This window comes from Lycium barbarum, chromosome 8, assembly GCF_019175385.1.
Source record: "Lycium barbarum isolate Lr01 chromosome 8, ASM1917538v2, whole genome shotgun sequence".
Taxonomy (NCBI): Eukaryota; Viridiplantae; Streptophyta; class Magnoliopsida; order Solanales; family Solanaceae; genus Lycium; species Lycium barbarum.
Window position 1 is genome coordinate 66,012,985 of NC_083344.1, and position 13,997 is coordinate 66,026,981.

Here is a 13,997-nt window from a genome sequence, read left to right on the forward strand (position 1 = left end):
TCACCTCAAAAGCATCAAACCACCTAATCGGAGAACGACACCTCTTACCATACAAAGCCTCGAACGGTGCCATGTTGATACTCGAGTGATAACTGTTGTTATATGCAAACTCTGCCAATAGTAAAAACTGGTCCCAATAACCACCAAAGTCGATAACACAAGCTCTCAACATGTTTTCAAGCACTTGAATAATCCTCTCGGACTGACCATCGGTCTGCGAGTGAAATGGGGTGCTAAGATCCAACTAAGTACCCAACTCATTCTGCAAAGTCCTCCATAACTGGGAACTAAACTGAGTGCCTCTTTCTGAAATGATGGAAATGGGCACTCCATGCAATCGAACAATCTCTCTAATATAGATCTGTGCCAACTTCTTTAAATTGTAAGTCACCTGAACCGGAATGGAGTGCGCAAACTTAGTCAACCTATCCACAATAACCCAACTCGAATCAAAATTGCCCAAGGTCTCCGGAAGACCAACCACAAAATCCATAGCAATCCTCTTTTCCACTCGGGAATGGGAATTCTCTAAAGCACACCACCTGGTCTCTGGTGCTCATACTTAACCTGCTGGCAATACAAACACTGAGAAAAAAAATTCGCGATGTCCCTCTTCATCCCACTCCACCAATAGTTTTGTCTCAAATCATGATACATCTTTGTAGTACCTGGATGAATAGAATATCTGGAACTATGAGCCTCCTTCAATATCAAATGAATCAATCCACCCATACGAGGAATGCAAATACGACTCTTAATCCTCAAAACACCCCCACTGTCAAGCATGGCCTCCTTGACCTCATCACTCAACACCTTATCCCAAATATTACACAACTTCACATCATCGAACTGATGTGCTTTAATCTGCTCCAAAAGAGACAACCTCACCTCAACACAAGCTAGAACCCTGCCAGGTTCCGAAATATCCAATATTACAAAGCTATTAGCCAAATTTTGAACCTCCATGGCTAAAGAACTCTTCTCAACAACCACGCGAGCTAAGCTACCCATACTCACCGCCTTTCGGCTCAACGCATTAGCTACACATTTGCCTTGCCAGGACGATAAAGAATAGTGATATCATAATCCTTAAGCAACTTCATCCATCTACACTTTCTCGAATTGAGATATCTCTAATTGAACCCATGCTGAAGACTGTGTTGATCGATAAACGCTTCACAATGAACCCCATACAAATAATGCCTTCAAATCTTCAACGCGAAGACCAACGCCACCAACTCTAAATCATGAGTGGGGTAGTTATCTCATTAATCTTCAATTGCCTCGACGCATAGATGATTAACTTACCTTCTTGAATCAACACACAACCCAAACCAATGCAAAAAGTATCACAATATACGGTGAAGTCCTTACCCTTCACGGGTAATGCCAAAATTGGGGCTGAAGTCAACAAAGCCTTGATATTTTGGAAGCTCTCTTCACACTCTTTGGACCACTGGAAAGGAACATTCTTCTGAGTCAATTAAGTCAAATGCAAAGCAATCGATGAAAACCCTTTCACAAATCGACAATAATAACTCGCAAGGCCCACGAAACTACGAATCTCACTAACTGAAGTAGGCCTCGCCAAATTTCTAACAGCCTCCATCTTCTTAGGATCAACCATAATCGCGTCCTTGCACACAACATGGACTTGAAATGCCACAAAATCGGGCCAAAACTCACACTTAGAGAACTTAGTATACAACTTCTTTTCCTTCAGTAGACCAAGCATGATCCTCGAGTGCTTCTCATGCTCTTCCTTACTTCGAGAATATACCAAGATGTCATCAATGAACACAACAATGAATGAATCTAAATACGGCTTGAAGATCCCATTCATCAAATCCATAAATGCTGTGGGGGCATTGGTAAGCCCTAAAGCCATATACAATAACTCATAATGACTATAATAGGTCCTGAAGGTTGTTTTCAGAATATCCTCTGCCGGATCTTTAACTGATGATACCTTGACCATAAGTCGATCTTAGAGAAGACCAATGCACCTCGTAGCAGATCGAATAAGTCATCTATGTCGGGGTATCAGATACTTGTTTCGAATGGTAACCTTGTTCAATTATCGATAATCGATACACATCCGCATAGAACCATCTTTGTTCTTCACGAATAGCACGGAAGCACCCTACGGGGAAACACTAGGACGAGTGAACCCCTTGCTCAACAGATCCTGCAACTATTCATTTAACTCTCTCAACTCGGCCAAAGCCATACGGTAAGGTGGAATAGAAATAGGCCGAGTGCCTGGCTCCAAGTCGATACAAAATTGATATCACGGTCAGGTGGCATACCATGCAAGTCTGTGGGAAACACCTCCGCAAACTCGCTCACAACGGGAACTGACTCCAAGGAGGCAGTATCCACCCTCGTATCTCGAATATGGGCTAAATAGGCTAAGCATCCTCTATCCACTAACTTCTCCGCTTGGAGGTACAAAATGATCTTCTTAGGAATAGGGTTGGGAATACCCTTCCACTCCAAAAGCAGAATGCCGGGCATAGCTAACGTGATTGTCTTGGCATGACAGTCTAAGGTCACATGGTACAGAGATAACCCATTCATACCTAAGATAATATCAAAGTCCACCATACTAAGGATCACCAAATCTACCCACTTATCATAACCCATAAAAGTAACCACACAAGATCGATAGACTCGATCGACTACCACAGAATCTCCAGTCGGGGTAGACACACATATGGGCACATCAAGAATATCACAAGTCATATCTAACCCAGTAGAAACGTATGTAGACACATATGAGAAAGTGGAACCCGAATCAAATAAAATCGAAGCTGCCCGATGACAAACAAAAACGGTATCTGTGATGACAACATGAAAAGGATCCGCCTCTGGTCTCACAAGGAAGGCATAACAATAGAACCGTCTGCCACCGGACTACACATTACCACGGCCAGTCTGGCCTGACTAAGCTCCTCTTCTAGAACCCTAAGAACCGCCCCTGCCGGGCTGATAACTACCTCTAGCAGACTGAAAACCACCATGGCCTGTCTGAGCACCGCCCTTACTAGAGTATCCACCCCAAATAATTGAAGGTGTTGGAGTCTTAGGAGTCCGAAACCTGGAAACTTGCTGTGCCCTACTTTTTCTAGGCCTGGGACACTCTCTGGAAAAGTGCCTTAAGTCACCACACTCATAGCATCTAACCTCCCGAGTCTGTGACACGGATGCTGAAGAACTGGTATAACTACCATGGTCAGCAGGTCGAGAATATAATCCCTTAGAAGTCTACCCTGCACTAAATCCACTCTGCCATGAAGGACCACTAGCTGAAGCCTGGGCCAGGATAATACTGGTGAGTCCTACATGACTGGCACCCACCTCTCGAAGTATAACCATTGAAACTGCCAACCTGATAGGCACTCTTGTCACTACCCTCACTGTGAGCTCGGAGCCCAGCAGACTTAACACTCATAGCATGATCCACCATTGACTGGAATGAAGACCCTATAGGCACAAGCTGAAGACAAAAAAAATGCAAAGGAAGTACCAACCCCTTGACAAACCTCCTAACCCTCTTAGCCTCGATGGGAATCAATTGAACAGCATAACGAGCCAAGGAAAGGAATAGGGCCTCGTACTCAGGAACAGACATACCCCTCTGCCCCAAATTGTTTGAATCATCTCTGCTCAGATCTCTCAGAGTACAGGGGACGTACTTCTCTAAAAATGCCTGATGAAACTGGACTTAAGACAACGGAGGCAACTCAGCTGGCAGACACTCAACAAAAGATCTCCACACACAACTGATACGACAGATAATCAACTCCATATGAATCAGAAAGACCCATCTTGTACAACCTCTCATGACTATCAACGATAAACTCATAGGCATCCTCAGCTGGAGTACCAATGAACTTCGGCGGCTCAATCTTAATGAATCTGGCGAATGGCTCCTGATCGCCAATGGTCATAGCTGGACCGGCAACAGTCCTAGGAGCATATGCAGGTGCTGGAATCTCATCGATATGGGGAGCCATAGTAGTAGTAGGACGCATCCCCTGAGTCTGGCCCTACTTAGGAGTTTGCACTCCCACTCTAGTCTGAGACCCTCCTGGAGTGGCTGGAAAGCCACCCACTGCGTGCAAACTATCAAGATAGTGCAGTAGATGGACCATGGTGTCCTGAAGCACAGGAGTAGCAATCACCTCGGGTTGAGCCTGGGTTGGCCCCAGATCCCCCTCATCCGTGGGCTTGTGCTCAGGCTGATGCTCTGGCTCTGGAGATAAGGATTTAGCTCGTCTCTAGCCGACCGAATGGGGCCTCGCCCCTAGCTGGTGTTGTACCATGGTCTCTACCATGGCCATGGCTTCTCGCTTGGCCTCGTCCTCGTGCTTTGGCCTCAGCAGCAGGCTCGAGTACCTCATCCCTCGCAATAGTAGCTCGAGTCCTCACCATCTGTGAGAGAATAAAAGTGAAGTTAGATACCAATTTGAAAATCCTAGATACCAATTTCAATAAAGTAGCACGAAAGGAATAAAAGAATGGAACTTTTTCGAAATGTCCTATAGCTTTTCGCAGATAAGTATGGAGCTTATCATTACAGATCTGCAAGACCCTACTTGACATGCTCTTGTACTTATAAGACCGACAACCTAGGGCTGTTATACCAACTTGTCACGACCCAACTAATGGATCAAGAGAGGCACCCATGCTAACCCCCCTAGTAGGTGAACCCTTCCCTCTACTTAATCACTTTTAGGTTATCACATGCGGAAGATAAATAATGCAACAACCTCAATATATAAAAAACTACCAAGTGTAGAATACTAATACATCGATCCTCAAAATCTGCTATAAATACAAAAATGCTACTAATAATACTCTACAAGTCTGAAGTAAATACAATTCTCATAACACGAATACTGTCTACGAAAACAAGAGAAGACAAGTAATAAAAGAGGAATCTTTGGGCTGCGGAATCCATCAAGCAGCTCACCCTGGAAACTCAACAACAGACCTTGGGATCACTCGTGAGGACCGAAAGTAGAGCCTGTGACAAACTCTGCACTCAGAAAAGAGTACAGTAAGGTAGTATCAGTATAAATAACTAGTACTGGTAGGTATCATAGGCTGACATGAATTAGTTCACATATATGAAGAAATAAATCAACAAGTAGACATCTAATAAATCAAGCGCATTCACGAACTAATTCAACATAAGATCAATTTTGTTACATCCCGTAATTCTGAGGAAGCACTTGTTAAATTTAAGCGTAAGTATGTCGAGCTATGGCTAAGTAAAATAACTTTGGAATATATGAAGCAAAGCATTATTAAGTATATTTTATGAGTAAAGGATGTATATAAGGAATACCGGAAGATCCTATAAGGAAATGAGTAGAAGAAATTAAGTAGTATGACTTTGGAGAAAAGATGGGCAAGGTTTCGTACGATAATTCTTGTCACGACCCAACCCCGTAGGCCGTGACTAGTGCCCGAACTGGGCACCCGAACACACTCATCAAATCCGAATCACATACAGATAGCGTATACTGGCACAAATATCACACACTGCCTCAAATTATATCAAACTGTCTCAGACACATTTGAAACACAACCATAAATGTACATATATATCAGAAGCCGACAAGGCTATCAAATGGCACAACGACCCAAAACATATACAAGCGCACGCCGACAAGGGTGCCATGGAAAGTGGGATCATACAAACACACCCGTACAGAAGTAGGCACAAAACCCACATATACGTCTACAGACCTCTAAACAGACAGACCGAATCATATGGCGGGACAGGGCCCCGCCGTACCCCTGAACAAATACATACATATGCAGCGAACGAAGATATATACCAAAATGTAGGCTCCGGAATAAGAGGAGCACTCCAAACAGCAGAAGAGGGTATCCTAAACGGCTGGATTACCAAACTGTGCGTCTGCACCTGCGGGCATGAAACGCAGCCCCCCCGAAGAAAGGGGGTCAGTACGAAATATGTACTGAGTATGCAAAGCAGAAGATACAGAAAACAAATCTGAGGCCTAAACGAAATAGAAGTACAGAACATAAGTGCAAACCCAAAATATCAAAATGTTTACTCTCAAAATATAAGTCATGCATAGGGCACAGAGAATATGGTCGCCCGCCCGTCGATGGCGCCATAACACAGCATAACACCAGAAGGTTCAAATCTCCGTATCCCCGTCACACATCATAACACAGCATAACGCCATACACAGCATAACGCCAAATATAAGTGGAACCCGGCCTCTAGCGAGTGGCTCGGTGAACCATCAACACAGCATAACACCGGAATATATCAAAGTGCGCACGACAACAGAACCGGCCCAGGATCCGGCGAAAGATATAACTGAACGCACGAGCAGAGTCGTGAGTAACCATATGCATAAAATCATTATCATGGACTCAAATATAAGTAAAATGACCATACTTGAAAATCGAAATAATAGTCATACCAAATTCTTTCAAAAGTCTTCCGAATTACATAAAGGAAAGTCGCGGGACCCACAGACGGGTATCGACCCGAGCCGGGCCCGCCTGTGGAGAACATACTCATCATACGCCATACAAACTCCTACGAAGATATCGAAGCAATCCGAGCCTTTATGTGAAAGATACGGCGTCCAGAATTACGAAATTCTTTAAAACAAAACTTTTTGTGAAACATTTGGAAATCAGTTATTTCGAAGACATAAGGATTCATATTTCATCACATCAGACATACGAGTGCCAAGAAATATATAAGAGTCGTAACGTACTCGGATTGCGAATTTAGAATTTCCTCGAGGCTCGTGATATAACCTATTTATAACTAAGGCATGCCAAAAGAAGGAAGGTTTGAGCTTTACATACCTCGTACGCACTCCAAGCTAGCCCAACTCAAGCTAATCCCAACCTACGCCTCGGGCTCCCCAAAGTCTACAAATACGCCAACGAATATCAAACATTAGACATAGGCACTTAGGCGATTTACTCCAAACTAATACTCAAGTCTACAGAAATTTGGGCAGCATTTCCCCTGTAAAAAGGCCAACCCCGAGAATTTAACTCGGCCAAATCAACAATCACAACAACAATAACCAACCTAACAACCCCAATGACCAATCCGAAAGGCAATATAACAATAATAACTCTCTTTTTCATCATTTAACAACATTCATAATATTCAATTGGACGGCTTACATTCAAGCCACATCACCGCCCATACATTCAATTTCCAACCCGAACCCATACCAACAATATTCAAGGACATTTCAAACAAGTTACATAATATTTCCAACAATCCAACAATTTCTCCAATTTACCCGGAAACAACCCCCAAACCCGAGAACTCCACTACAACACATTCCTCATTTTCAAATCATGATTTGTATCAACAATCCACACTATAACGATATCATTCTCATAAAAATAAAAGTTGCATTAATTGCACATAATTCTCCAAATCAGTCTGCAACACTTACCATATCAACTTGCGACATTAAACTCTTATTTCCAACATAAAAGTCATCACAACAACCACTAAAACATTAAGCGACATTAATGCATTCTTTGGCATATAGTATGACCCACATTCGGCTATCACCACACATGCATATATTAGTGATTCTTAGCCATCCTACACACTATAACAATCAAACATGCTACATAAGATCAATTCATCACCTCCACACCACACAACATACACACACCTCACACGGCTAACACACCAAGCACACGACCCACGTCTCATGATTTTCATCCATTTTAGCATACTACAACATACATACAACATTTATGACACATAAAACAAGATCAAATCTTACCTTTCTTCTTCAACTCCACACTTTGCCTAGGGTCTGCGATCTACTAAACGGATGGCTTGATCGCTCCAACAACACTTCCACGTTACTTAGGGACCTTCAATTAGTGGATTTGCACCAAAGAAATATTTTTGAAATGGCTCAAATTGGATTTGGTTTTTTCTTGTTCTTGGACGAATGGTGTTGTTGAAGTTCTTCAACTTCTTGATTTTTATTCTAAGTGTTGAAGTGGTAAATATGACTTAGAAGTCATCCTTTTAAGCTCCCACATAATTTCACCATGTGTCTTTGGCCCACACATGTGTTGGACCATTTAAAATTGGCCACAAAGTGTGGGACTTCTTGCATGATTTTCAACTTCCGAATATATGATTTTTGGTCCCAACTTTTCCTAAGTGTTCCATGCCAACAATTTCATGAACAACTTATGTCTCAAAATAAAATCGAAGGTCAAAAGTCTCGACTTCAAGTCCCGGAATGGTCTTGGCCCTAACTTATCATAGTTAATCCGGATTGTCCCAATGTAAAAAATACGGGACGTAACAATTCTGGTCCAACTTGGGGAAGGAATATCTTTTAGAGTATGAGGAGCTTTGAGGTGAAACAAAAACCTAAAATGAAGTTCGTCGAGTCTAGTTTCCAGTGTAATAAACCGCTCGTTGATACGACATCGGAGTAGAGAATTATGGACGTTACAAGTTAGGCTGACATAGCAGAACCGCGTGCTACAGTACCGACTTGCTACAGTACCGGTACAGTACTGCTACAATACCGACCTTGAGCTCCTATTTAAGACCAAAATCTGGTCTTTGGCTTCATTTTCTCCACTCCTCTCCACCAAAAAGCTTCCAAGAGACCCAAGAAACATTGAAGGATCATTTTTTTAGCTGATTACAGTAACGGGACTACATCCGAGGCTCAGGAAGCGTAGAGAGTTTTGTAGTTCTTGTTTTATACATCAAATCTTAACGGATCAAAGGAGCCTATTGAAGATAAATAAGATTTCAAGTTCTTCCAACCTTGATTGAGGTAAGGATTTCCTTGTTGTTGATATTAAGAATTGTATCAAGGATATTTAGTTGTTAAAGCTTCGTAAAGTCGATTGATTGGTTGAGAAATTGGGTAAACATCGTGTGCGATGTTTTATTGAGTATATTTTGGTATTGATGATGTTGTTGTTGATGTTAGCATTGTTGTTGTTGTTGTTGTTGTTTTATTGGTATTGTGATTTCGAGCTAAGGATATAAACAGGGGAGATGCTGCCCAAATTTCGGCAAAGTTTAAGAGGGTTTAATTTGAAGGCTTAATACAAGCAAATGATAATAAGCGTAACAATGGTATGAATGGTTTTATATGTATATTACGAGACTACGAATGATCTTATGTAGATTGCAAGACAGAAAGTAAGTTGGAAAAGTCGAGAAGTAAGCTTCCAGGTATGTTAAGGCCTTCCCTTTCTTTCATTTTGGCATGATCCTATGACATGAGTGAAAAACGAGTAACCCAGTCTCCATATTACTCTACTCTTAGAAGTAATAGGAGTATCTCAGTTCTTGATGATCCTATACCCCTTGTTATGAGTGTTCCTTCTGTTCATGGGTCCTGAGTTTTATATCATGATTATGTTAGTTCACATTTATGCATTGCATTCATTTACATATATGCATATTGACCCGTGACCAGAAGGTGTTATATACGCGTATATTATGTGTGTGTATATGTATGTATGTATGTATGTATGTATATATATATATATATATATATATATATATATATATATATATATATATATATATATATATATATATATATATATATATATATATATATATATATATATATATATATATATATATATATATATATATATATATATATATATATATATATAAATGGGCGAGGTGTTATATACGCATTACCACCTGATCAGCTGGTGCACAGTGATGATGATTATGATGCTCGAAGGGGCTGCCCGAAGGGGCCATTATGCTATTATGCCCGAAGGGGCCATTATGTTATTATGCCCGAAGGGGCCTATATGGGATATGGATCGGTCCGTGCGTTCCTCGACACTATGACCTATGCATATCATACGCCCTCAGAGGCATTTTCAGTAAGCAGATGCATTCTTATAGGTATGTTCAGATAGTCAGACATATAGATGCATTCATACAGATGTGTTCAGACAGTCAGACATATAGATGTATTCAGTCAGTCAGTTTAGCTTATGATTTTCAGATTTCATTCATGACTCCTATGTGTATGTTACTCTTCTGCCCTACATACTCGGTACATTTTTCGTACAGACGTCCCTTTTGCTGGGGGGTGCTGCATTCATGCTTGCAGGTACAGATCAACAGATTGACAGAACTCCTCAGTAGACAGTACTTGCAATCCGCTAGTGGTGAGCTCCCTTTTGTTCGGAGTTGCCAGGTCTATGTGGAGTCTTTCTTTTGTGTTTATGGACGACGGGTGAGCCGGAGCCCTGTCTTGCCCACGACTAAGTTATGCTTCTTTGTAGGCTTGTAGACACATGTACAGTACAGTCAGTCAGTCCGCGGCCCTGTGTAGACACATACACAAGTCATAGAATAACAAATAAGGCGAAAAGCCAATCATAACCACAAGGCAACAAGCCCACAACAATCAAAAGAAAAATCCTAATAGGATTTCACCTCCACACCATACCCAAAAGCTAACATACTTTCCCCGTGAACATCTAACTCCTACATATGCTTCACTAATTAGAGTCTTACCGAAAGGTAAACCGTAACCTAACTCGATGCCCAGCGGGTGCCATGAACTATCCAACACGAGCCTTGCCCTTCTGATGTCACGACCCAATTTAGCTAAGTCGCGCGGGCACTTACCCTTCTCACCTCGGTAGGCAAACTCTCAACCCAATAATGGTAAAAACATAATTAAATAAGTAAATAAGTGGAAGAGAAAAAATCACGTAAGTCTGACGATAATGATATAGAAATATGTGGAAGTAAGGAAAATACACCCCAGAGTCTGGTCTACCCATACAAGAGCATCTAACTAAAATCTATAAGTTTGGAATTATCATCAATACATCAACCATTTGAATATGTCTCGGAATAGCAAATAAGACATAAATAAAAAAAGAATCTTCAAGGCGGCAGATGTCCTCGTGCTCACCCTGTAGACTCTAAACAACAACTCTCAGAACGACTATCAGCCATGAGAAACAGAGGTCAATCCCACCTAGAATTCTGCATTCATAAAAAGAATGCAACAAGTGCAGGTCAGTACAAACAATAGTACTGGTAGGCATCATTGGCCGACTAAGACTAGTTGACATATATAAAGACAATAAGGTAAGAGTAAACAAGCAAACCATAGAGTACAAGTCATGCTTCCAAGAAATCGACTCACAAAATCAAGACTTGATGTAACAACTAACCCCAAGTGAAACAAATATCCAAGTATAACAAAAATCAAGTCCCATCAAGACAAATAACACGTAGCTCATATCAAATACAGTCCAAGAATATGACCAACACAGAATCATAAGCAACCACGAAGAAAAATCAAGTAATGCAATATGAGATATGAATGCAATGCAATGCCTATACTCTTGCACTCCGATAGCGGAATACCTCCACGCCTAGGAAGCACGACCCATGGGGGACCCACGAAGTCCAAGCACCGTCACTCCACGCACAGCTTAGAGGACCCAATTATCTACAAGTACCGCAATATCGATGTTCCATATCAGCCCCTCCGCACACAGCTCATAGGTGACTTGCCATGTTCCATAATCATCAATGTTCCTTCTCATTTCCATTAATAGTGCCAGCCACACAGCATAATCAGATGATATGAAATGAATATGGAACGATGCAAGTACAACTATGAATAATATCTAGTTAAAGTTGTGCCACACAAAACGCACCAATATCATCAACCAGTGATCCACACAATAATCATAATGAATCTCCAATTTCCATAACAATAAGAGCCAACTATCCCAAAATGGCCATACCAATAACGAGGCGTGCACTAAGTACCAATATCAATATCAAGTAATTTCATCTTTTCAATTTACTCCCAATTCACAAACAATCCACGAATTTATACACAACGTACCAAACAGGGTCCTATGGAGTCTACAGACCACTGACCCGATCAAAGAAGTCACAAACAATACCAAACCCTAAGGCAACATCCAACCAATTTCATACCCGAAGATTACATGAAATCTCCAAAAATATCATCTAAATATGTGCTTCGCTAGTTGAAGTCTCACCACAAGGGTAAACCGTAACCTACTGGAAAGCCGAAAATTAATATCACCAACAATCACACCTTAGCCTTTCCTTTCCTTTGAGCCTCAAGATCAATAAGTCTAAGCATATTTGAATCATGGAATTAGAATCAAGAAGAACATCAAACACAACCTATTTCTATTCAAGACCCAAATCCCCAATCTATGGAATAAGAATTATGAACTAGAAGGGTGAAATTAGGAATCTAAAGGTTGCAACATGAAGTTAAAGCTCTAGGTGATCAATTCTCATCAGTAGCAAGCTAGAATAATCAACAATTCACTGAATTACGAATTCTAGGCAAAACCCCAAAATTTGGGTATAAACCCTAACCCCCAGTTCCATAAATTGGCCACTAATTAGGAAGAAATTATGAAATAAAGTATTCTAATATTCAATTCAATGCTTAAAGAAGCTAACCTAACCAACAAATCATGATTTAGAAGCATAGAAAGAATAACTCATGAACCCACCTTTTAACCTTCAATCACTTAATGAACTATCAAGATAAAAGGGATTCTAAGATGATTAGGGATAATGGAATAGCAAAGGGATTAGAAGGACTTACCACCAAGAATCTTCTCCAAGATTATCCCAGATTTGCCCCCAACAGCTGAGATTTCGGAATAGTAATAAATGAGGGACTAAGGGCTTTAATACATAATAAACAAAATAACCAGGCCCAATACCATCTACAGCGGTCCCACTGCAGCTGTTCCACCTCAACGGTTGGCCCTCAATGCACTTGGCCACTGAGGCGGTAAGGGTGCCGCCAAAGCGGACACCAGCACCAGATTTTCCCCAAAAATAATCTTAATCTCAATCTCAATCTGAAATCCCAACTAATACTCAAGGCCATCTGCTCACAAACCACAAACACAGACCCATATAAAAACACGCTACGAACGCAGTCGTGGCCTCAGAATTCCTAACAGAGGTCTCGTTGATCCAGTCAACCCCCGACGCCTTAATTTTCATTTTCCAACCCAAGTCCTAACATGGCCCCGAGTGCATTGAGAACCGAACCAGATATGCACACAAGTTCTAAATGACCATCAGGACCTTTCGAAATCGACAGATATCCGAAAAAAGGTCCGTTTGTTAAAAAGTCAATATTGAGCCAACTATTTTTCGCTTAAAGCCAAATTTCTCAAAAAGTCACCCAAATCAAATCCGAACACCTCGGGAAGCCCGTCAACAGACCCCTCGGATCAAAAGTGAGCTAACAAGCTCGAGAAAAGGTCAAAGAGCGCTGAAAAGACTATATCGACCAAGCGGGTCGGTACATCAGATACCAATTAAGCAATCGTTCGTCCTCGAGCGACAAGGAAGAGAACGGGGAAAGATACCTGAGCCCGCAATGACTGAGGATATCTCGAGCATATGTCGGGTTTCTTCTGATAGGAAAGATTCTCTTTGATCAATACTGAATCCCAACAAATGATATAGGAACCATCAGAATGGCATTTCTTCAACATAGAAGCATGGAAGATCGGATGAACTAACTCATAAAATAGAGGATCAATACAACGGATAATCTAAAATAGGCCAATAGACCTCAGGTTCACTTGCCTCCCATCGCACGTCGCATGCCCCCCTTATTGGGTATAACATTCAGAAAAACCTGATCGATCATTTTACCAGTCACAACTCTCCAAATTCTCAAGCTCTAATTCTCATATCTCCGTATTTGAATTTCCCTCGCAAGTGATCCTCAAAGGAATTGTCTTGCTCGATTTCTCTGATTTGATAAAATTGCAACTCTAAACGCGATCAATAGGCCCCACAAACACTTTTCCAAACCAGCATAATCCTGTGAAACATGGTCACAACCATAACCCATTTTGAATCGATGAAATACTCTGATTCCGCTAACTCTGTATCC

General features: G+C 41.3%; 1 protein-coding gene across 1 annotated transcript; it reads right to left on the reverse strand.

Moving 5' to 3' along the window:
- Positions 1-1,483: 1,483 nt before the first annotated feature.
- On the reverse strand, positions 1,484-4,019 carry LOC132607848 (uncharacterized). The gene is made up of 7 exons (XM_060321924.1): positions 3,807-4,019; positions 3,554-3,721; positions 3,392-3,499; positions 3,187-3,272; positions 3,000-3,145; positions 2,342-2,582; positions 1,484-1,766 (listed from the first exon to the last, which is right to left on the reverse strand). Exons 1-7 carry the CDS (start codon positions 4,017-4,019, stop codon positions 1,484-1,486), a joined length of 1,245 nt encoding a protein of 414 aa, XP_060177907.1.
- Between the last annotated feature and the right edge of the window lie 9,978 nt (positions 4,020-13,997).

What these genes read in the sequence shown, in the direction of transcription:
- LOC132607848 (XM_060321924.1), bottom strand. Translation starts at nt 4,019, where the DNA reads ATGGCTCCCCATATCGATGAGATTCCAGCACCTGCATATGCTCCTAGG. An exon ending in TGGTTTTCAGTCTGCTAGAG is followed by an intron (nt 2,583 to 2,999) that starts GTAGTTATCAGC and finishes ATATTATCTTAG; the next exon opens with GTATGAATGGGTTATCTCTG. An exon ending in TCAGTTCCCGTTGTGAGCGA is followed by an intron (nt 1,767 to 2,341) that starts GTTTGCGGAGGT and finishes ATATTCTCGAAG; the next exon opens with TAAGGAAGAGCATGAGAAGC.